At 43.4% G+C, this 24,876-nt stretch overlaps 1 protein-coding gene across 2 annotated transcripts in view; it reads left to right on the top strand.

Moving 5' to 3' along the window:
* Positions 1-24,876, top strand: part of grm3 (glutamate receptor, metabotropic 3) — a 47,812-nt gene that overhangs the window by 12,196 nt on the left and 10,740 nt on the right. The window contains exons 4-9 of one of the 2 annotated variants that reach the window (XM_038706993.1): positions 4,599-5,152; positions 6,292-6,435; positions 13,663-13,932; positions 16,305-16,920; positions 24,254-24,496; positions 24,612-24,801. In XM_038706993.1, coding sequence (XP_038562921.1) covers positions 4,835-5,152; positions 6,292-6,435; positions 13,663-13,932; positions 16,305-16,920; positions 24,254-24,496; positions 24,612-24,801 — 1,781 coding nt within the window. In that variant the 5' untranslated portion in view covers positions 4,599-4,834. Of the gene's footprint in view, positions 1-4,595; positions 5,153-6,291; positions 6,436-13,662; positions 13,933-16,304; positions 16,921-24,253; positions 24,497-24,611; positions 24,802-24,876 lie in introns of both variants that reach the window. The other variant, XM_038706994.1, reaches the window with a different exon arrangement.

Genomic DNA, 24,876 nt, shown 5'->3' with positions numbered 1-24,876 from the left:
AGTTTGTTTAAAGAGTTTATTTCCAGGAATTCTAGCTATTTCAGTGGAATACTGGAAATCATACAAAGAGGGTGTACTTTTTCCCCCAATGCACAAGCATAAACACACACACACACTAGGGATATAAATATTTCATGCACACTATCATTGTCCTTCAAAAAAAAAAAAACAGGCATGGCTCAAGATATATGTAAAGTAATCTTTGAAAGCCCATATGAGGGTATATCGTACAAATTTTACTTGTGGTTCAGATGGGATATTTTGGAGCACTCCAATGCGTACTGTAATAATCATAATCATTTATCATATCCTGATTCTGTGTGTCTCCTACGTGATTCCTGAACATAATAATTCAGATATCTGTTGGTTGAGAGAGATGGTAGCTAAGACATAGAAATAGTCTGCTTTTAGGTCAACCCCTCAGAGAGGCAGAGGTGCGTGTGTGTGTGTGTGTGTGTGTGTGTGTGTGTGTGTGTGTGTGTGTGTGTGTGTGTGTGTGTGCATATGTTTGAGTGTGCGCATGTGGGTGGGTGTTTGTCTGGGTGTGTGTGTTTGTTTGTACGTGTGTCATATTACAGAGCAAAGTCGTAAAGGTATGGCAGCCGCCTGCAGAAAAATCTGAGCTGACTGCATCTAAGAGAAGCTTTCATCCTCCTACCTGCCCACCAAAGAGGGGAGACAAGCGTTCTCTCTCTCTCTGTGTCTCTCTCTCTCTCTCTCTCTCTCTCTCTCTCTCTCTCACACACACACACACACACACACACACACACACACTAACCAGGGTTAGTTTTACCGGAGATGTCAGTAATCAACAGAAATTTCACTACAACCTTGTTCCTTGGTCTAGATTGATTTTCAAAGTTAAAATATCAACCTCCAGCTTCTGTTTTATCTCTCCCGAGGACTAGAGACTGAAAGGGAGACATGAGAGACAGACTTTAAAAGAAGAAAGCTATATCCTAGTCAGGGCTTTTACTGACGTTGCATTAGTTAAATAGTTTTTTGTTTTTTTTTAAACAGAGAGTGAGGGAGACTAAAGAAAGAACAGGTTATTTATTATACCTTACAGCTGAATTCTGGAATCCTTGGACATATAGTAAGCATTTGCATAAAGTTGTGGAACTTGCAAGAAAAGAAAGGTCAAAATCAATGCAGCAGGGGCTATGATATGCTGACTTTGATAACCCATTTCCACCTGGTATTACTGTGACATGCAATACATCTGGATATCCTATCTGAATAAGGAAAAATGCATGTTAATGCAAGGTGTATAATGTATGCAGAACATATTGCAATCAGAATGCTATAAGATCAGCCAGGCCACATCTGGAGGTGGTATGGCTCACATTGTCACAGGATACAAGTGTAAATGCAATCTGTATTTAGCCACATTCTTAGGAAAACACACAAAGGCACAGCAGTGCTTTGAGCTTAACTACTGACCTACTGTCAGCATGCTTACATTCTCACCAAGACCATGTATATATACAAATATCCACTACTTTTATCCACTATGGAGCTTAATAATCTGTAGTAAATTTCATGGAAATCCAACCAATAGCTGTTGCAATATTTCCGTCTGAACAAAAGAGGTGGACCATCCCAATGAACAACAGACATTACACATTAAAAACTCCTGGGTTAAAAAGGGACCAACTAATTTCTGGATTATTTCAACCCAGAAAATTGGGTTATTTTTTTTGACCCAACTTCTGGGTTAAATACCTGACCCAAATGTTGGGTTAAAAAAACCCACAATTGTAGTTAATATAACCCAACTTCTGGGTCAAAAGAACAACCCCAATATCTAGGTTGAAAAAACCCAGAAATTAGTTGGTCCCTTTTTAACCCAGGAGTTGGGTCAAAAATAACCTAACTTGGGTTACTATGCCAGTATGCCTTATTTAAGAAAATAAAACTTTTTTTTACATTATATCTGTCATGGTGTGGTGCAGGCAGAAGAAGAAGAGGAGGAACCCAAAGTTCCAATTCAAACGTTTTACTAATAAAGCAACTCCAAAAGGTACAGACAGGCAGGATGTACACACACTAAACAAGACTACAAAGTAGAACAGCCAAAGACTGATTGAACTGAAGGAACTAAATACTAACACAGATGAACACTGATTAACTAAACACAGGTGATGCAGATGAACTAAATGACAGAAACCATGGAAACAGATGAGACTAGGGGTGACTGTGACAATATTACACACTTCAAGCACTTTTACATTTTTATTGCATTAAATTAAATTAAACTCTATTCTATAAAATTTAAAAATAAACAATTCTCTAACATCCGACAACATTCAATAACTGGACTGAACTTAAGGCTTAAAGTCTTCAAAAATTGGTTGCGTCATGTCATGTGTGACTTTACACGGACTTTAAGCTAGTTAGATGTACAACCACAGAATTACTACAGCTAACGCTAGTCTCAACGTAGCAACTAGCAACTAGCAACGGGGACATGGACAGAGAAAAGTTTACGTTACATCAACACTGAAAATACTTGCTTACCTTGAATACTCGACAAAGTTGCACCGAAGAAGCACAGGCCAAAATGGATCGAGCGAGAAGCGACAGTTGTCAAACTACTGTGGTGAGAAAATCCCAGAACGGCTGCGGGTGGTTATTATTCATTCATGCCAATAAAGTTAATTTGAATTTGAATTTGAATTTGAGAGAGAGAAAGCCAACCCTATAACCCAGAACATGGGTTACTCTCTGACATAACCCAGAAACCCAAACAACCCAGGAATTGGGTCAAAATATTATCCCTATAACCCAGAAAATGGTTACTCTGAAAAAATAACCCATAATTTTAACCCAACACAACTAACCTAAAATGGGTTGAAGAAATAACCCAGGAGAACTCACACAACAACTTAAAAGTTCACGTAACTCCACCTATTCCCACACTACCAGCAAATACCTACAAATGACCTCTTCCTCTGCAGGTGAAAAATAAGAGGAACCCATACAGCAGCATCCCCTCCCTTCACCAGGGACACAGCATGCTTTTTTTTTTTAAGTTCACTAGCCCCACCTTCCTCATTTGCATGTTGAGATATGCATACAGATTGCATGTTAGTACCATGTGGAAATGGGATCACTAGTACTGGTAAAGATCCAAATACGATGGATCAGTAGGCAATTTGAGGGGGAATGCCGCCACCTTGGTTAGCAAAATTACCAAAATGAATCCCCCTTGTTTACCTGCCATCCCTCCTCTCCATCCCATAGTAGCAGAGAGTGCAGGGGCAGAGGAATTGTTTAGTTGAATATGTTAGTCTAGTCCGCCTGACTCATTGATGCTTTATCTGAATAGTTTGTGCTAGTTAGAACCTATGGCCTCTGAAATATCTGTGCTGTGTATTGATAAAGTAGCAGAAGGATTTGTAATTGCACCTTTTTCTCTCTGCCCTGTCCTTCTTTCAGTTTATACTATAACTTAAAATTTAAATACTCAATTCTATACTATATTGTAGTCTATATAGTACTTTCACCTTCATGATCAAGTGACAAGTAGCAACGTGTAGTCTGGGGTGCTCCCATTCGGCCATTGCCACTAATAAAAATGAACAAATCATGACTTCCATGGATCATACACATACCCTAAATAGCACCTTTTGTTACAACCTTCCTCCCAGGTAAATTCCCACATGTTTCACAATCCACACCCTCTTGTTTGAGTGCTTTCTTCTAAAAAAAATTGTCCCAAGCTTAGACCACCATGATGACATCTTTAGGGGACAAAGCTCCCCCCAGAGCCACAGAAGACATGATACAACTGTGATTCTGTCCACGACTAGTAGGTTGACTGACAAATCTGTGGAATGCCCCTTTAAAACTAAAAATACTTTATATTTGCCTACGGTCTCTGAGTGAAGAGGACGTGGAGAATGTTGCTGAACAAGACAGGCAAAACACACAGTGATAGCTTTAATTGAGTCATAAACTACGATAAGTAGCATCAGCTGTTGTTGGCCTCATTGTTGTCAGTTAGCTTCTTTCATGGTAAAATGCATTCAGTTCTCACACTGTAATTATGCAAGGGAGAGGGGGAGCAATAAATCTGATAATACACGCACACAACACACACACACATATACTTATAAACTCATGGACGAGTGGAGAATTGTTGGAACAGAGATCAGATTAGAGAAGCTTTTCTGATCTGTGGCATGAGAAGGCTGGGCTCATGTATCAACCAGCCATCTAAGCTGGCTTATCCTGATACAACCAGGAGCAAACACACACACACACATACGCACACTTACAAGAAGAAAGTTTACTGGGTGATATAAGAGGGGGGGGGGTTATTGAAGAACAGTGGGGTACAATCTCCAAACAATTCCATATCCCTTTTAGTCATGGCCTGGCTCTGGCTGCGAAGCGGAAAGAACTTTGAGCCCTTGTTAACAGTGTCCCCAAACTCCACTAAAGGTCTACTTTGCTATCTTTATACTTTATAGTAACACTTAGAAAAGTATTTCATCGTGTAGCTCCTGACAGCTTTGTGATTTGTCCTGTGATACGTGTATTGACTTGAGTTATATCTCCTCTCCTCTCATCTCCTCTCCCTCTCCAAGCAGGACTGATGTCCAGATGGTGTGCCCCTCCATGTGTGGTCCAGTTCAGCTCTCCCTGACCGTTTCATGGGCCACAAACAGACCCAAGCATCCACGGCCACTGCTTGACTCAACCCCACCGCGCACTGCACACCTCACCCTTAGCCCCTCACCCCTAACCTTCACCCTCCTCCCTCTGTCTCACTCTCTGTTAAGCCTCTCCTCACATTCTGACAATCCTAGCCCTCCCTGAGCCCAACATGGTGACCTGCGTTCCCGCTCTACTCTTGGTCCTGATGTGTCGGGGTGTCTTGCTCTCTGGCGGAGACCCACCTCCATCCCGCCGGGAGATCCGCATCGAGGGAGATCTGGTGCTTGGCGGCCTGTTCCCGGTGCACGAGAAAGGTGCTGGGATGGAGGAGTGTGGGCGTGTGAACGAGGACAGAGGGATCCAGAGGCTAGAGGCCATGCTGTTTGCCATAGACAAAATCAATATGGACAACACTTTGTTGCCTGGAGTCTCCCTCGGGGTCCACATCCTGGACACCTGCTCCAGAGATACCTATGCACTGGAGCAGGTGGGTGAGCCTGGTCATTGCACATAAACTCTAGATTTTTCTAAATGGTTCTAGTATTTAAATACAGTTAAATACAGTTAATAAGGTTCTGTTCTTTAAACAGTATTTCTAGCTGTTTTTGCATTTCTTTCACTTCTGGTAATAATATAACTATAACTATTATTATTGGATTTTTGTCTATGTATATGACTAGTGAAAGTAATGAAATATTCAACAAAAGTAAGACTAGGAGTACATCACTGAAATAATAGCTCAGTTAGAGCGGGTCTCCTATTTTAGTGTTGTAGAGTGTTCTGTTTTATAAGCATTAACCTGTGAATGCTGATACAACTTTTTAGATACAGCCCAGTTGAGATACAGTTTGTTTAATTAGCTGTTTGTTCTCTTGTGCTGCCGGGCGACTTGAACTTTAGCTACATTTTTAAAAAGTTGCAAGTTGTGGTATCAGAAGTTTAAAAAAATGCAATGTTTCCATTTTAAATCTAGTGAAACTATAAGGTCTCATTAAAAGGTAATGTTCAGGTAAAGTAAATATACCTTGAAATTCTATTTCATCCACTATGGGCAAGAGATTTTGCCTTAAATGATAACAGCAAATCCTTGATGAGAAATAGCGGCAGAAGCTATTTGCGATGAGGGAAATGAGCCGGATATAAAAAAACAGCACACTCCCTCAGGGATTGTTATCTTCAAAAAAATATATTGTATCTTATTGCTGAGCTATTCAGGGATGATGCATCTAGTGATTTTATACAATGAGCTCTTTGACTGATTATATAAACCCTGGATTCCTGACATTTGGTTTCTCTAAATGGGTTGTAGGTTCATTGGCTGTCCACAGAGCAGCAATATGTTATAATGTGCCTTGGTCTCAGAGGAGTTAATGTGCAATTTAGACCCTGTACTGGAAGCATTTAAAAGCCCCTAGTGTAAAGCAATGGGTCTTTAAATTCCCTTCAAAAAGATAGAAATTTTACATTATAAAAAATCTGTAAGGCTTTAAGTTGCAAATTTCTTTTAAAGAATTCCATTCAGTGTTTCAAAGGCTGATTGAAAATAAAGAGATAATATGGACCGTATGGTACCCAGTATGTTGCACAGCATTTGATGTAAAATATCTATGTGGGTGTGTTTCCTAGGCTCTGGAGTTTGTGAGAGCCTCCCTCACCAAGGTGGATGACACAGAGTTCATCTGTCCAGACGGATCTTACGCTCTGCAGGACGATAGCCCGCTCGCAATTGCTGGAGTCATAGGTGGATCCTTCAGCAGTGTCTCCATACAGGTAACACAGCGCGTGTAGGCCTAGGAGTTTTCATACAAATGCATTTTATCATCTTCATCTAACTTTAATGTCCTCGGTGGTATCTTCTCTCCTCTTTTGCTCATCCTTGCACAGGTACCATGACCAAGTGTGCAAAAGCTGACTCCCAGTGACATGGCAGTGCATGTGTGTCCTGTGTCACCACATGTGTGTGTGCGTGCGTGCGTGTTTGTGTGTGTGCGTGCATGTTTTTGTGTGTACTTGTTCTTAGAATGAAGTCTTCCATTTGTGCGTGCTTGTTTGTCTCCCCAGCTCTTGTAGCTCTTGTCACAGAGCTGGATAATTTGCATAGTTTAGCATAAAACCTCCTTCTCCTTTACTCCTCTGTGACTGCACAAAAGCATCGTCCAATCAGTCCTTAAATCCCTAATCTCTGTCTCTCTGTCTTCTCTTCCTCACGCTCTCTTTTTCTCTCTCTGCCATTTTATGTATTTCTCTTTTTTTTCTGTGCCTTAAATCTTTGCTCTTCCTTCTCATCACTGCCTACTTCTCTTTTTTCTCTTCTTCTTTATATGCATTCAGAGGCACCCCTCGCAGCTATTTGGGGAGAGCTCAGTGTATGCTGACCTCAGCCCCCTTCTTTCCTCCTCCTCCTTCCTGGGGCAGCCATTGTTAACACATCTGCTATGTCTCTTGTCCTTCATCACATATAATTACCCTTTGTTTTCTTGCATCTCATTCTTGTTGCCCTTTGTTGCCACTGCTGTTGTATTTACCTGTCTTTTCTGAGGGCAGCACTGTTTACGAGACCCGGACTGTGCTCTGCTTTCTGATCTGTTGCCAGTGAAGCTAATCCAGCTACTCATTCATGCCTCTCTACTTGGCCAGTCTGGCTGTTGCTTCTAAATAAAGTAATAGGGAAGTATTTAATGTTTAACCATGCACAACTAAACTCCAATGTTTTGAAGGCATTTACATAGCAGGCATCAGTCCTCCCCACCGTCCGCACATGCGTGTGTATGTGTCTCTGTGTGTCTGTGTGCGTGTGTGTGACTTGCATTCCAAGCAGAAATCACACAGCAGCCCTCCACTGCACCAATTTTTTCCTCCTCCCTTTCATTTTTTTTCTACTCGTCTCTCATATTCAACCCTTTCCTACAGTACATCTCCCTTCCCTCTCTCTCACAGGAAGGGCGCAGCTTCCACTACAGAGTAAACTCTCCGTGTCCCTACAGACAGGCCTCTTAGCTAGCTATAGTCATTGTTCAGTGGCAGGTAATGGAGCAATGCGGTTACATTTTGCAGTGTGACCTTCCCTGACATTTAAGTCAACTGCCATCTTAAAACCATAAAACCTGCCCGACGTACTACAAGCAGCCTCCGTGTGTGCGCGTCATTGCAGGTGTTTGTGTAGATATGTCCTTGCGCATCAGTATATGTATATGAGTGTGTTTGCTAATCTTCTACATTATTAGTCTAATGAGATTCTGACATGTTGTCACAACAGCTCATCAAGTGAGCTTTGAATGAAATATAGAAAAACCCTGAGTGATGTGCTCTAAAAGGATTAAACTGAGGCGAGAACAGAATGGCTGTGTAGTTTGTTTGCTGTGTGCACATGATTGATTGTATACGTTTACATGTCTTTGTGCGCATGAGAATGTGTAGCAATTATATTTCCACTGCGTTGGCAAATGTGACTAAAATTGTAATGAAGAGAACATGACCAAACCCCAATCAACAGTAAAAGGGAATATTATATGGACATCAGTAGACCTCAGATGATGTCCATCACTAATGCATGAGTCAGTGATTTATTGAACCTCTGTGTGTGTGTGTGTGTGTGTGTGTGTGTGTGTGTGTGTGTGTGTGTGTGTGTGTGTGTGTGTGTGTGTGTGTGTGTGTGTGTGTGTGTTTCTCCATGTGCATATATACCTACACTTGCTGCATTGTCTTTTAAATTCAAATAATCACGTTATGCATTAAGATATTCCTATCAACCTTCTAAATATGTTATAATTAATTATATATAATTTTTCTTTTGATTAAAAATGCATTTAGGATCATTCCAATAATTTTTGTAGGTCTTATTTACCAGTTTAACTGAAGTTCTCGACACACCGTCAGTCAAAGTGAACATTTTAATAAACCCTCTAACACAACAACACTTTTCCTGCAGTTCAACATGTCTTTAAATAGCTGTGGTTGAGCAATTTCATTGCAGTTAAAACATCTCACAGCACTTTTCATAAAAGAGCAGGTCTAGACCATACTCTGTGGTGTTATTTACAGAAGCCCAACAATTCCCACCAAGAGCAAGCCACAGAGGCAAGGAAAAACTTCCTTTTAAGAGGCAGAAACCTCAAGAAGAACCATGGCTCAGGGTGGGCAGTCATCTGCCTCGACCGGTGGGGGGTGAAGGACAGAGAGAGAGAGAGAGAGAGAGGAACAGAGAGGAAGAGGGCAGGAGAGGAACAGAGAGAAAAAGAGAGGGATGGAAGAAGAGAGAGGGAAGGGAGGCAGCCTACACAATATACACACAGAGGTACAGACAGTAAAGGTGATGTTGCTATAGACTAAATGACTAAATGAAAAATGGTATAGATATGTATAGTAGTGTTAATGATAATAATCGTAATGTTAATGATTATAATAACAATAATAACAATAGGACTAGTAACAATAATTGTTGTAGCAGAGGGGGTCGAGCAGGAACACGGGGGGCAGCAGGTGACCCGCAGCCACAGATCCAGACTCCACAGCTCCAGAGCCAGAAACACCTGCAGGAAGTAATAGGAGGAGAGAGGAGAGGGACGAGAAAGCACAAGACTACCGGAAAGGAGAGAAGAAGTGTTAGTAACATGCAATAATGGGATGAGGTTGCATACAGAGGGAGAGAAAGTAGAGGAGAGAGGAGCTCAGTACATCATAGGAAATCCCCCGGCAGTCTAGGCCTATAGCAGCATAACTAAGGGATGGTTCAGGACTCACCTGAGCCAGCCCTAACTATAAGCTTTATCAAAGAGGAAAGTCTTAAACCTACTCTTAAATGGGGAGATGGTGTCGGCCTCCTGAACCCAAACTAGAACCTGGTTCCACAGGAGAGGAGCTTGATAGCTGAACGCTCTGGCTCCTAGTCTACTTTTGGAGACTCTAGGAACCACAAGTAATCCTGCATTCTGGGAACGCAGTGCTCTGGTGGGATAGTAAGATACTATGAGCTCTTTAAGATAAGATGGTGCCTGACCATTAAGAGCTTTGTAGGTAAGTAGAATGATTTTAAATTATATTCTGGATTTTACTGGAAGCCAATGCAGACAAGCTAAGACAGGAGAAATGTGATCTCTTTTCCTGGTTCCTGTCAGAACACATGCTGCAGCATTCTGGATCAGCTGAAGAGTCTTAATGGACTTTTTCGAGCAGCCTGATAATAAAGAATTGCAGTAATCCAGCCTAGAAGTAACAAATGCATGGACTAGTTTTTCTGCATAATTTTTAGACAGAATATTCCAGATTTTTGCAATATTACGTATGTGAAAAAAGGCGGTCCTTGAAATTTGCTTAATGTGAGACTTAAATGACATGTCCTGATCAAAGATAACTCCAAGATTCCTCACAGTGGTGCTGGAGGCCAGGGCAATGCCATCAAGGGAAACTATATCTTTAGATAATGCGTCATGGAGGTGCTTAAGCCCCAGAACAACATTAAACATTAACATTAGAAAATTACAGGTCATCCAGGTTTTAACATCCTGAAGGCACATTTGAAGTTTAGCTAACTGATGAGTTTCATCTGGCTTGATTGATAGATATAGTATCATCTGCATAACAATGAATGTTTATGGAATATTTCCTGATAATATTGCCTAAGGGAAGCGTATATAAAGTGAAGAGGATTGGTCCGAGGACAGATCCTTGAGGAACTCCATGACTAACTTTGGTGTGCATGGAGGACTCATCGTTAACATGTACAAACTGAAATCGATCTGATAAATAGGACTTAAACCAGTTTAGAGCGGTTCCTTTAATGCCAATGAAATGTTCCAGTCTCTGTAATAGGATCTGATGGTCAATGGTATCAAATGCAGCACTAAGATCTAATAAAACCAGTACAGAGACAAGTCCTTTGTCTGATGCAATAAGGAGGTCGTTAGTAATTTTCACCAGTACTGTCTCTGTGCTATGATGAGCTCTAAATCCTGACTGAAAATCCTCAAATAAACTATTGCTCTGTAGAAAGTCACACAGCTGTTTAGCAACTGCTTTCTCCATGACTTAGAGAGAAATGGAAGGTTAGATATAGGTCTAGAGTTGGCTAAAACATCTGGATCAAGTTTGGGCTTTTTCAGAAGAGGTTTAATTACAGCTACTTTAAAGTACTGTGGTACATAGCTTGTTGATAAAGATAGACTGATCATATCTAGTATAGAAGTGCTAACTAAGGGTAAAACTTCTTTAAGCAGCCTAGTCGGGATGGGGTCTAAGAGGCAGGTTGATGGTTTAGATGAAGAAATTATTGAAGTTAGTTGGTAAAGGTTGAGGGAAGCAAAACAACATATATCTGGTTCTACAGCTGTTTCTAAGGTTCCTGAGTTTAGAGATAAGTCGGTGCCAGTTAAGGGCAGGTCTTGGTGAATTTTGTTTCTAATAGTTAGAATTTTATCATTAAAGAAGCTCATGAAGTCGTAACTACTGAGAGCTATGGGAATACCTGGCTCAATAGAGCTGTGACTCTCTGTCAGCCTGGCTACAGTGCTGAAAAGAAACCTGGGGTTGTTCCTATTTTCCTCTATAAATGACGAGTAGTACGCTGCTCTGGCATTACGGAGGGCCTTCCTGTAAGTTTTAAGACTATCTTGCCAAATTAAATGAGAATTTTCCAGTTTGGTGGAACGCCAATTCCTCTCAAGTTTCCGCGATTTTTGCTTTAATTTGCGAGTTTCAGTATTATACCATGGAGCTAACCGTCTAATTTTTATTATTTTCTTTTTTAGAGGGGCTACAGAGTCGAGTTCATTCGCAGCGAGCCTGCTGCACTATCAACAAGATAATCGATTTGGGAGGGACTGAAATTAGCATAGGAGTTCTCCGTTAATTTGTGACTTGATAATGAATTTAGAGCTAAAGGAATCGCATCTTTAAATTTAGCTACAGCACTATCAGACAGACATCTGGTATAAAAAATTTTGCCCAGTGGCGTGTAGTTCAGCAATACAAACTCAAAAGTTATCAAACAGTGGTCAGATAAAGAGGGATTCTGTGGGAACACTATTAAATGTTCAATTTCAATACCGTAAACCAAAACAAGGTCGAGGATGTGGTTAAAACAGTGAGTCGGTTCATGAACACTCTGAGAGAAGCCAATGGAATCTAACAGAGAGATAAACGCAGTACTGAAGCTGTCATTCTCAACGTCCACATGAATATTAAAATCCCCTACAATAATAACTTTGTCCGTTTTAAGGACTAAAGTTGAGAATAACTCTGCAAATTCAGATAAGAATTCAGAGTACGGACCAGGTGTTCAGTACACTATAACAAAAAGAATTGGTTGCAGTGATTTCCAACTTGGGTGTGAAAGACTAAGAACAAGGCTTTCAAATGAGTTATAATTTAGTTTAGGTTTAGAGCCGATTAGTAGGCTAGAGTTGTAGATAGCTACAACTCCACCTCCTCGGCCTGTGCCTCGAGGAATGTGAGTATTAATATGACTGGGAGGGGTGGATTCATTTAGGCTAACATATTCTCCATCACCCAGCCAGGTTTCAGTAAGACAAAATAAATCAATATCATAATCTGATATTAGATAATTTACTAGTACACCTTTAGAAGAGAGAGATCTGATGTTTAAGAGTCCACATTTAATTTTCCTATTAGTTTGCACTATTGCACTTGTGGTTTTAATTTTTATGAGGTTTTTATGCACAGCTCCTCTACTGTTTACCTTTGATTTAAATAATTTTTTATGGTCGGGGGGCAGACACCGTCACTATAGGATTTTCACTAAGTAACTCCTGAAATGGAGGAGCAGAGAAGTGTGTTAGACTGCGACTCTGCGTAGGGTTTAGGGTGGGTAACTGCTGAAATAGAAGGGCAGAGAAGTGTGTTAGACTCCGACTCTGCCCCTGGTCTCAACTCTGGGTTGTCATGGATATGTTTTGGCATTACTCACCTATACACATCATTTTCTCTGCCGGCTGACAGGCCTTAGGTAGGCATCTTTACTTGCCACCAAGAATTATCTTTTGAAAAGAAAAGTGTGTTTTTCCAGCGAGTGATGCACATGGTTAGTTTCAGGTTTGATCCAGTCCACATTAGAGACAGGAGCTCGCTACAAACTGAAACAACATTTAATTTACTTTCAATGTCTGGAATACCCAGTATTGATCAGCAGTCGCATGGGTCAGATATGAATTCTGAGCATCTGTTATGAAAAAAATTATGTTTGCGCCTTTCAAATAATCCAAGGTGTGGATACATCCTTTGTAGCAGGTCTTCTGGTATGCAGATACCAGAGAGCGGGTTAATTCAGGTCATTTCAGCGTGGCTCTTAGTGAAATCCACATTCACTGGGGGGTTTGTCATCCACACAAAATTTTTTTATATTTTTGAGGTACTTCACCACTTCTGCGTACCCTCCTGCTCTGTGTGTGTGCTTCTTTCAAGTGCCTTATTAAATTAATTGCACAGCAATTGGCTCTGTTGCTGCCAACATTTGCATCATAAACACTGCAAGTAGCTGCTTGACTGCAGTCTTGAGTTCAGCGTAGTTCCACACCTCAGGCCTAACTGATACCATGTGCTTTCAAACTGCGTACCTCACTGCTGTAACAGCTCAACTCTTACTTAGAGAAAATATTTTTGATATCACTTTACATAAATGCATCAGAGGTTAATGAGACAAAATACAATTCATAGATTCAGAGACATCAAATTTGATTCACATCGCATATCGAATTACACTGTTCATAAAAGTCTACAACAAATGCAATCAAAATTAGTAAATTAAAATCAAACTCGAGCTACATGAAATCAAAGTGACTCATATAGAATACAATATGGGAATTATCCTTTAAGTTTTTACACTGATAATGTTGTTAGGCGCTCTAACTAAAATGTATGTCTGTTATATGTCCATATGCTAGAAAAGCAGGATTCAATGTTAAGTTCCAACTACTCATTAAAGAGTTGTGTGACTTAAGCAACAGTAGGTTAAAATTATTTAATCTGATTTGTGTCTTTCCTCAGGTTGCCAATCTTCTCAGGCTCTTCCAGATTCCTCAGATAAGCTATGCTTCAACGAGTGCCAAGCTCAGTGATAAGACCCGCTATGATTACTTTGCCCGCACCGTGCCCCCTGACTTTTACCAGGCCAAAGCCATGGCCGAGATCCTCCGGTTCTTCAACTGGACGTACGTGTCCACTGTGGCATCGGAGGGTGATTACGGTGAAACTGGTATAGAGGCCTTTGAGCAAGAGGCACGCATGAGGAACATCTGTATCGCCACTTCAGAGAAGGTAAGGCATGGAATAAAAAAACAGAATATTAGAGATTATTTGTGAATATAAGCAACCATTGTTCAAAGCCAGATACCAAAAGCCCCAAACTTCAGCAGTGTCACACTGATGTATTGTCAGGGTGTTGTGGTGATTGAGCAGGTGGGACCCAAACGCAGGATGCAGAGCAGAGGAGGTACAGTTCAAAAAAGGTTTAATTCCAAGAGATATCCAAATAAACACAACTAATGAGGCAGGCGGGACAACACACAGCAACATGGGACAGAGCGTCTACACACTACAATGACCGGACAAAGACTGAGGGACATGAGGCTGACGAGACACAGACAGGCAGAGAGATAACTGGGGGAACAGACGGAACACTTAACAGGCAGACATGGGGCAAAAGTCTTAGGCCAAATTCAGGCGGGACAAAACAGTTTAGGAGAGCAGAACAGGGGGGCAACAAAGTTCAGGAGGCCGTCCCGGAGGACGACCCAACAGGCCGGGCAGAACAGGGGGGCCAGACTGAGGAGCCTCAGGTGGGCGGCCTGAGAACAGGGCAGGGGGACCAGATCGTTCAGGGGGACGGCCTAGTAGGCAGAGTTTAGGGGGTCGGCAGGACGGCCGACAGTGAGGTAGCAAACCCCCTGGGGGCCGAGCAGGGGGCTGACGGCAAGACCTCTCCGGAGGTCAGCACCCAAAGCTTGGGTGCTCTGGAGGAGCAGCTGGGCTGAGGTCCATGGACCGGACACGAGGAGCTGGAGTCGGTCTGACCACCGACTGGACAGCTGGGCTGGAGGCCACGGACTGAGCAGCTGGGCTGAGGTCCATGGACCGGACACGAGGAGCTGGAGTCGGTCTGACCACCGACTGGACAGCAGGGCTGGGGACCATGGACTGGACGCAAGGAGCTGGAGTCGGTCTGACCACCGACTGGACAGCTGGGCTGGAGGCCACGGACTGAGCAGCTGGGCTGAGGTCCATGGACCGGACACGAGGAGCTGGAGTCGGTCTGACCACCGACTGGACAGCAGGGCTGGGGACCATGGACCGGACGCGAGGAGCTGGAGTCGGTCTGACCACCGACTGGACAGCTGGGCTGGGGAGCATGGACCGGACGCGAGGAGCTGTAGTCGGTCTGACCACCGACTGGACAGCTGGGCTGGGGACCATGGACCGGACACGAGGAGCTGGAATCGGCTGGGCCACCAACGGAGCTGGTGTTGAATGCTAGCAGAACACGGTGTGGAGTGAACAGGCATGGACGCCGGGTGATGGCTAGCAGGCCTCATGCTAGGCCCAGCATGAGGAACACTGGAGGAGTTCATGGCTGTCAGCAGAGCTCTTTTGAGGAGGTCCAACTCCAAGACCAACCTTGCCTTACACCTGGAGCCTCCAAAAACCAGGGCTTTGACAGCAGTCTCTCGTGACAGTCCTCAGTCAGACTTAACTCAAAGAATAAGTTGTCCATGGCTGTTCTCACCCTTTCCCACCCTATCTCCATCTTTGCGTCTGCTGGGTCCATGTATGGTCCGGTCATTCTGTCAGGGTGTTGTGGTGGTTGAGCAGGTGGGACCCAAACGCAGGACGCAGAGCAGAGGAGGTACAGTTCAAAAAAGGTTTAATTCCAACAGAAATCCAAATAAACACGACTAATAAGGCAGGCAGGACAACACACAGCAACATGGGACAGAGCGTCTACACACTACAAAGACTGAGGGGAAACAAGCAAGGATATACACACACAGGGTTAACGAGCTGGGAGGAGACACACAGGTGAGGGACATGAGGCTGACTACACACAGGCAGGCAGAGAGATAACTGGGGGAACAGACGGAACACTTAACATGCAGACATGGGGCAAAATAACAACCAACAGAAGAACACAGACCAGGAGTAAACACTTAAGACATGAATTAATGTACAGGACGAAGAACTAAGACACAAGATTACACAGGGAAACACAGAACCAAAACAGACTTAAACAGGAAACATGAACACAAAAACCACACTCCTAACATGTATGGCCTGAAGTTGCACAAGAATGAGTGGGGCACTAAATTTGTGAGCTTATAAAAGTTTGTCTCCATGTCTTATCTTGTCTTACACACAAATGGGGTTTATATTACACTGGTGTTATCAGTTGTGAACCAGAAAATGAAAACTTATCTCCAAGAACTCATTCTGGGTACTTTACAGTCGCATTTTTCATCTCATTTGCTATGGAGGTGCATGATAGTGTGAGAGAGAAGCGTAGAAGACCCTTTTGCTAGTTTCTTCCTATGAATGATGGTGATAAATAATTACATATGGCATTTGCAAACTTATTCGGGGGTAGAAAGAGCTTTTACAGTACATCTGTCATTACATCATGTCCTTTTTCTGTCCAGGTGGGGCGTTCTAACGCTAAGAAGTCCTATGAAACTGTGATCCGTCAGCTGCTCCAGAAGCCGAATGCTCGTGTGGCTGTCCTTTTTCTGCGTAGCGACGATGCCAGAGAGCTGCTGGCAGCTGCTGCCAGGCTTAACACGTCCTTCATCTGGGTGGCCAGCGATGGCTGGGGTGCACAGGAAAGCATTGTCAAGGGAAATGAGGTCACAGCTGAAGGAGCCATCACACTTGAGCTTGCAGCCAATCCCTTGCCAGAATTCAACAGATACTTCCTCAGCCTCAACCCAGTCAAAAACCATCGTAATCCCTGGTACAGGGAATTCTGGGAACAGCGGTTCCAGTGCTCATTGGGTGGTGGAGGAGCAGGAGGAGGAGGTGTTGGACTGGGAGAGACAACTCTCCCACCGTGTGACAAAGACTTGTCAATGGACAAGAATAACTTTGAACCAGAGTCCAAGATCATGTTTGTGGTGAACGCGGTGTACGCCATGGCCTACGCCCTCCATAATATGCAACGGAGCCTGTGCTTCAACACCACCAAGCTGTGTGACAGCATGAAGGCACTGGATGGGCGCAGACTCTACAGGGATTACATCCTTAATGTCAGCTTCACAGGTAAGAAAGCTGGAGCATGGCAAAGAGAGTCAGGAGTCTTAGATAAGGTGTTCAAGGTGGATGAAGAGTGAAAAGAAGTGAATGAGGAAGTTGGGGAGGAAAAGGGAAAAGATAGCAAGGAATGTGAGTGCTGTGCCTAGTTAACAGTCCTCTCATGAACAACGCAGGGACGTTGTCCTTCTCCCCATCCAAAGCAGCCAAACCACAGAACATAAAAAGTACTGAGACAAATCCGCTTAATTGCTATGTATTGTCAGAGCCAGCCTGCCATTGACACCTATTACCCATGCGTAATTGATACGACACTACAAAGTTGCTTTGAGGAATGACAGCTGCAGTTAATCCGTCAGCCATATTCTTCTCTCTTGCACTAATGAGATTGTGTGTGTTATAATAGCTCCTATAGCAGGCTGCCTGTCTGCCAGTCAGTCTCTGTAGAGTTAGGAGAGAAGAGTAGAGGATTGGCTTGACTGACAGATGGCGTACAAAGGAAGTGTTATAAATAAACTGCTGTGTCTCGGGGACTGACACAGGTTTAGAGGTGCTTATTCCTCCACCAACCGTGACCAAGAGTAGACATCAAAACAGCCAAACAAACACCACTAACACGGCGGCTTTGCCACGGGACACTGCGGAGAGAGCAGGAGGGAAGGATGGAGGACGAAAGAATGGCATCACATATGGAGGGAGGGGGAAGGACGCTTACAGATAAGACTGACAGGCAGACTAAAATGAGAAAAGCGAGTTTGCTGTAAGGTAAAAGGAAGTAAGACAGAAAAAGAGATAGGGAGGGAAGGGGATAAGGAACAAGAGAGCAATGAGGCAATGCCGGAGTGGGACGGTGTGCGTCAGCAGAAGAAGAGGATTCTCTTTGAAATTCCTCATCTTCATTTCTGCTACAAATCAAAGGACTTGAAGCATTTCTGCTTGAGAGGAGGAAGGTGGAAAGAAGGAAAGAGAGGGGAAGACTGAGTAAGATAGAGAGGGAACAAGGCTGCAGTGGCAGCCTCCGGTTGGCACAGATGATAACCACTCCCTTATAGAATGCGTACAGAGAGGGACGGAACAGATATGCAGATTCATACATAGAAAGTTTAACAAATGCTGTGGAGTAAGTTGGAGAAGAGCTGTGAATCCCGCTGTGACTTGCCTAAATCTCTATGTCTGATCATCTTTCACCCTTAAACCCCTCTTTCACTACTGATGTGTGTCCATGAAGATGCATGTCTTTACTCTGAAGCTGGGAAAGAGTAACAGCATGTGCAAGGATCTTGAGTTCTTTACAGCTTGACAGAATGGCAAACAGCTGTATTAGTAAAAATGCATTCAAGGAATCTGTGTTAGAACATTGAGTGTGTTGAAGGTTGGCCGTACAGTTAAACTGGAAACTGTGGCAGTGTTTGTTTTGAGCTGTTGGTTTGCCCCAAATGACGCACTCACACTGCTGTACATATACATTTTAACATCTACAGTATGGAAGGAAGGAGCTGAGGTGAGTTGAGGTTGGATGTGGGGTATAAATACTGCAGCATCACCATCCGCAGTGCTCTCAGTCTGAACTGTAGCAGACGGAAAACCAACTCTGTTCAGTGCTTTGTATCTCTCTCCCATCTCTTTCTCTATAATGAACCTGCACACATGCATGTTCACTATACACCTATTTTCATTGTATCAGAGTTTGATCTCACATTTATCTTCATGCTTCCCAACACACTGAATTACTGTCCGCCGTCCTTATCTTTACATTCATAACACAGCAGACCGTATTTAACTGTGATAAGGCTGTTTTTGTTGTGTGTTACTGACAGCGTATGTGGTGCACTGAGGCAGTATGTTGTGTGGCTAAGAGTGTGTTTTCATATGCCTCATATGGTCTCTTCATCTAGTCTCATCTCGCCAGTTGCTATGGTAATGAAGCCGACACTATTGCCAATTGTTGAACTGATCTGGTAGATCATGGGAACTGCTCCCTACCAACTAGTAATAGGCACAGGGGCACATTTGTGCATTTTTATGAGGCCTTGCCGCATTCTTCGAACACGCAAGAGACATACACACAAACACGTGCAAAACAGTCAGCTTTTTTACAAAGAGGCAGCTTGAAATGCTTGTTTCTTTACAGCATGAAATTGCAGACACCCCCAACCCACACACTTCTCAAAGCTATCATTCAACTTCCACCCACCCATCTCCACGATCTGCAGTAAATGTATCAGTATATACACACATGCACGCAGTCTTCTGTTCAAATAGTGGTGATAGATGTGCTATTCCCCCTTCACTGTGCTTTTGCGTGTGTGTGTGTGTGTGTGTGTGATATGTCTGTGTTAGCAGAGGCGGTGTGCCTTCAGGGCCATATTGAGCAGAGAGCTTACTGCAACGTTTAGATGCTAGAGAACAACCTTCACTCCTTCTCTCCCTTATTTTCTCTTCACTCTTTCCCTCTGTCTCTCTGTCTCTGTCACCCTCTGTCTTTCTATCTCTCTTTCTCTCACTCTTCGTCACCCTATCTCTCTATATCTCTCTCTGTCTCCGTTCTCTTTCTCACCCAGAAAGTGTCCTACTCTCTCTACATTCAAAAACAGCACATCCCACTCAGACTTCACAAGGTTGCTCTCCTGCCTCCACCGCCTCTCTGCGCCGGTCTGTTCCTCCACTTTGCTCATCCCATCATCCATACTTCACCTTTTCTCTATTGATTCCTCCATCCAAAGGCTTTCCCTCGTCCACCCATATCTCCATTGCCGTCACATCTGTTTCTTGGGTTTCTCTTATGCTATCTCCTCTCTTATTCCTAGTATTCTTCTCCCTCTTCTCCCTTGTCACTTCTCTCCTTTCTTTGCCCTTATCTTGTCTCTTGGCTCATCCTCCCTCCTAGCACCTCCTGCCTTTGGCCTGCCGTTTCTTTCTTTTGTCTCCTCTATCTCACCACCTTTCTTTCAGTCAAGCCTCAGCTCTCTGCTGCCGCACCTTTCATCCTATACATTTCTCTCTCATGTCCGACTTCCTTCTCTCAACCCTATCTGTCCGCTGTTCCCCTGTGGCCTGTTGGTCCGTGGCCCAGGCAGCGCCTTCGTCCGCGGGGACTGAATCTGCAGGGAGAACAAATATAGCCAATGTGATATTTCTGTGTGTGCGTTTGTGACATGTGAGTGCATCCCTGAGACCATTTCTGTATATGCTGAGGGATGTTTGTATGTGTGCGTGTGTGTGTGTGAGTGTGTGTGTCTGTGTGTCTGTGGGGCACAGATGTGTAAGGTCAACAACCCTCTGAAGGAAGAAAAAGAGAGACAAGAGAAGTTGGTCACAGCATTAGCATGCAGCTTTGCATCTTTATATTTTACCTGGAACAGATGTGCATTTGTGCATAGACCTATATACAGTGTTTTATTTGTCAAGCTTAAATCAGGATTAACTCAGGGATTCAGGTGAATTGATGCTTGAAAATGCTTTTTTTGTCAATTCCCTAGCTAACAACTAATCAACAGCCAGCTTTTGAATTTTCAGTCACACATTTACCCAAAGAAAAGATTCGCCCTCTCTCTCTCTCTCTCTCCACTTTTAGATTGCTTATTCCTACTTATTCCTCCCAAGCCCCTTTGCCTCCTCTCTCTCTCTCCGCCTTTAATACCCACAATCCCCCTTGGGCTTCGCTTTAGCCCGACATGGCCGAGAACATAATTAATTTCACAGCTTCTGAATGAAAAGCCTGTTTTCACCATGCTTCTAATTAAGCTAGAATAATAAGGTGTTTCTCAAGTTAACGGGAATGCTAAAGTATCTCACAAAAATTAGGGATCTGGTTAGGCAGTGTTATGACAGGAGTTTGTCTCACCTAACTTTATTTCTTTTTTTTGTACTGCTATTTGTTTTATATTCTGTGGCCCCAGCTGTTTGATTAACTGCATTCACACAAATTTAGGTTGACAATGCAATTAAATATATTCACAGCTGGGCTGCGCAAAGGGAACTTTGTTTTGTTGAGCCCAAACATGTCAATTTATCAATTGCCTAACTCCATAATACACTATATACAGTGCACCTCAGCTACACAACATGAATGATTCAGGGAGATGAATGTTGCTGAGAAGGTATGGTCCACCTTTTGATGATGACGACATCTCACACGCAAGGAAAGTCACTCAGAGCTGTGAGTAGTGATCAGGGCTGCGCCTGCTGTGGGTCTCAGCTGGACTGGACTGGGCCAGCGGGAATTATTGTATGGATGAGGTCACACAGAATCATCAATCATCACTGTTTTAGAGCTTAAGCTGTGTCATAGTATGTGCTAGGACGCTGCAGGAGAGCCCACAAGCTGCTGTTAGGAAGCAGTCACCACCTTCAATTAATCAAATGATCAAATTGGTTCAGTTCATGGTGCATCAAAGTTACATCACACAGAAACATGCTGTAGAAATGTAGCTTAGGGACAAACTTCCTTTTAGCTGCTCTACCCCACCAGACTCTCTTGACAAAAATAGTAGTTTTCATCTACTCCGAACTATTGTATGAACTGACATGAAATTTGGTACAGACATTTATGTTACCCTCAGGATGAACTGTAATGACTTTAGTGATCACTTAACTTTTAACTTTATCTAGCACAATCATTTTAAATTTGCCCAATACTTTGGTTTGTGACCAAATACTTGCAAAACTATTGACATTCCATCAGCCTCAGCTGTACTTTGTGCTTAATGCTAATTACCAAGTGGTACCATGCTAACAAGCTAAAGTAAGATGGTGAACACGGTAAACAATATACCTGCTAAATGTCAGCATGTTAGAATGTAATCCTAAACATGTTAGCATGGTGATGTTAGCATTTAGCTCAAGTACATTCTCACATTGCGGCATGGCTGTAGGACCTTAGGGGGCTTTCGCATCTGCCTCATTTAGTTCTGTTGAATTGCACTGGAGTTTGTTTGTTTTTTGAATGCACCAGTCGCACTCGGGTGCGCACCAAAAGCAGACCAAACAAACGACTATCAAACAAACTCTGGTGTGGTTCACTTGTGATTTGAAAGCAGTTGAACCAACCACAGGATTTATTGATAGCAGATGTGTGATCTAAGCATTGTTTCAAAAGCTAAAACACTAACAAACACGTCTGCTGATAGTGAAATGTGTTCAGGAAGCGATCTTTTACTTGATCTGTAAAAGCTTTATTTCTGGAATCATTTGGTAACCACGTATACATGTCAGCACAGTTAGTTCCCTTAGTCTTGACCAAATGAACCGGACTGCAGGTGTGAAAGCACCCTTAGTCTTGTATAATCTAAAATCTCTGAGCCCACCAGACTTTTTAAATTCAGCCCAGGACAGTGCTGAGGGAAGAGAGGGGAGAGAGTGAGACCTGGGCTGCCTGTCTCAGCCCTCTGCAGTCGCCAGAGGAGTCTTGGTGGCCTTCACCATTCAAACTTGCACCCTCATACACTTTTCTGATAAGCCGCTCTGTCACGTCAGCAAGGTCGCTGGTGTTGGTTATAGGGAGGAATCACCAGTCCTCTAAGTCAATTGCTCTTTGACTGTGATCTGTTAGAGGGAAGTCAAGGACAATACACCATCCTCAAAGGGGTTGTAGGCTAATGCCGTTATCTCTTTAGTCTGTATTACACGTAATTACCACATACAGCTAATAAGGCTTCAGCACACATAAGGTCCTAATAAGGTGCAGTTATGATAATTAGCTAGTGGCAAAGTGTTTCTGTGAGTGTGTATGGGTGTCTAAAAGGGGGAAGCATGGCTTGTCTTATTGCTCAGTGTTATTAGCAAACTTTATTATCTGCCAACTTGCTGTATAATGGATTCATATCTTTTCTTCGTCTGAAGATATTATCAGCACCTTCTTATTGAAATCATTTTCATTTAGCTGTCACCTAAACATTTAGCCTGAAAATCCAAAGAAGACTTGACACTTGGAATTTCCTGTGAAAGAGAGGGAGAGAGAGGAGAAGGATAGAGGGTTGTGCTGTCTCTGTGATTTATGGATTTCATAAACCCTAACCCCCTCTGCTGCCATATGACACGCCATTCTTCTCTGAAGACACTGAGCTTTCACAACAATAGCACAACTTTAGCCCTTGTCAGGGTTGCACGCACATGCACACACATACTTTCACAAGCCACTAACAGCAGGGTGAGAGCTTTGGTTCTGTCGGCACAGCCTCCAACAGCACTCAGAGCAATACCTTAACCATCAAACAGTAAAGTAAAACCTAATGGAGCCTACACAGGCGTGTGTGCGCGCACGTCCTTGCACACATATACAGACACATTCCAGCCCAGCAGCTTATCTGTATTTTGATTCATTCCACTGATTCCCAGCTGTACATTTGGAGAAAGAATTTGGCCAGCGATTTCTTCAGCTACGCAACGACACGGAGATATGAGGAAGGCAGCATAGTATCATCAATGCTGCTGTGCGCCGAAGACAGAGAGCCTTGTTATACGTTGAAGTGAGATGCTTTAAAAACCAGTGTGCACTGCACTATCCCCAGCTGCATCGTCATTTGACAGGGAACACTCAGCCCTGTACAGTGTGTCAGCAGCACAGAGTTGATTGCTCCGCTGTAAGGACAGAAGTGGCACGGTAGGATTGACATACACTTTGTGTGTGTCAAAACAACCAAGTGTCAGCAATGTCAGGTCCAACACTGCCTGTAACGCATCAGTGAGTTACTCCCATTCTGTGGCTACTTTTTTACATGTTTTTTTTTTTTAAGTTTTAAGCATCCTGCCAATTTTACAATCTCTTCTGTTCCCTCCTCAGGGTAGATGGTAATCCTTTCATAACAACTTGCATACAAACCAATTTGGCAGTTTCAGCAGTGTACCTCCCTCACATAAAAGACCCAGAGGCTAATTCTATCAATGTGTGGGAAGCTATAGCACTGCCCAGAGATTCAGTCCCCTGCCTTCATGCCTATATGACTTTATGGGCAGTTTGTTAATGATGTATTTGGTAATAAACATTGTCAGATCAGAATTTAGAGCAGCGTTTTTGTCCCTATGTGACCTTAGGGAAGGATGAGGCCATTGATGCACACAGACATCACCAAGCATACCAGGCATTTATAGCCTCCTAGCAAATACGTTTGTGACTGGCTGGTCTTCAGTAATGAAAACACTACTGTATTGCCCTTCATTTCTGTTCTGGACTCCTAAGGCTTAACTGACCACAGCTTATTGTCTCTGTCCTCACTGCTGCTTTTAAAAGACATCAATGAGACATCAATGGGTTGATTGTTTGTGATTGTTTAGCTTTAATCTCCTTTTTCCACCCGTCTTATCACTTTCTTTTCCACGCTTTGTCTCCACTCACCCCCTCCAGCCCCTTTCTCTCCACCCGGCAGCGAGACAGCAGTGAAGTTCGATTCCCAGGGGGACGGCGTGGGACGATACAACATCTTCAGCTACCAGCGCTCTGCCGATCGCTACGGTTACGTGCCGGTGGGTGAATGGGCAGAGATTCTAAGTCTGAGCAGCGATCTGATCCACTGGCCAAGAGAGGTGGTGCCCACCTCACAGTGCAGCGATCCCTGTGAACGCAATGAGATGAAGAAAATGCAGGCAGGTAGGAGACTGAATTTCAACAATGTTCTGTCAGAGCAACATAACACACCAAGCAGCAGTGCCTTTTGAAAAATCTCAGACTGTCACTCTCTGCTGTTCATATTCCTGTTTCCCAGGTGAGTACTGCTGCTGGATCTGTACAGCCTGTGAGCCTCATGAATATCTGGCTGATGAGTTCACCTGCTCGCCCTGTGCTCCTGGCCAGTGGCCCACTGATGACCTGACATCCTGTTACGACCTTCCTGAGGACTATATTATGTGGGAAGATGCCTGGGCCATTGGTCCAATTACTATCGCCTGTGTAGGGTGAGTGATAAAGGGCTGTCAAGATGATGTCAGATTATGACTGGTCCTGAGAGATGTAAGCACATGTGTGTCTGT

Source organism: Micropterus salmoides, unplaced genomic scaffold, assembly GCF_014851395.1.
Source record: "Micropterus salmoides isolate LMB-PRFRI ecotype aquatic unplaced genomic scaffold, ASM1485139v1 Ms_hic_scaffold_8, whole genome shotgun sequence".
Lineage (NCBI taxonomy): Eukaryota > Metazoa > Chordata > Actinopteri > Centrarchiformes > Centrarchidae > Micropterus > Micropterus salmoides.
The sequence above is the reverse complement of the archived record's forward strand: the minus strand, read 5'-3'. Positions and strand labels throughout refer to the sequence as shown.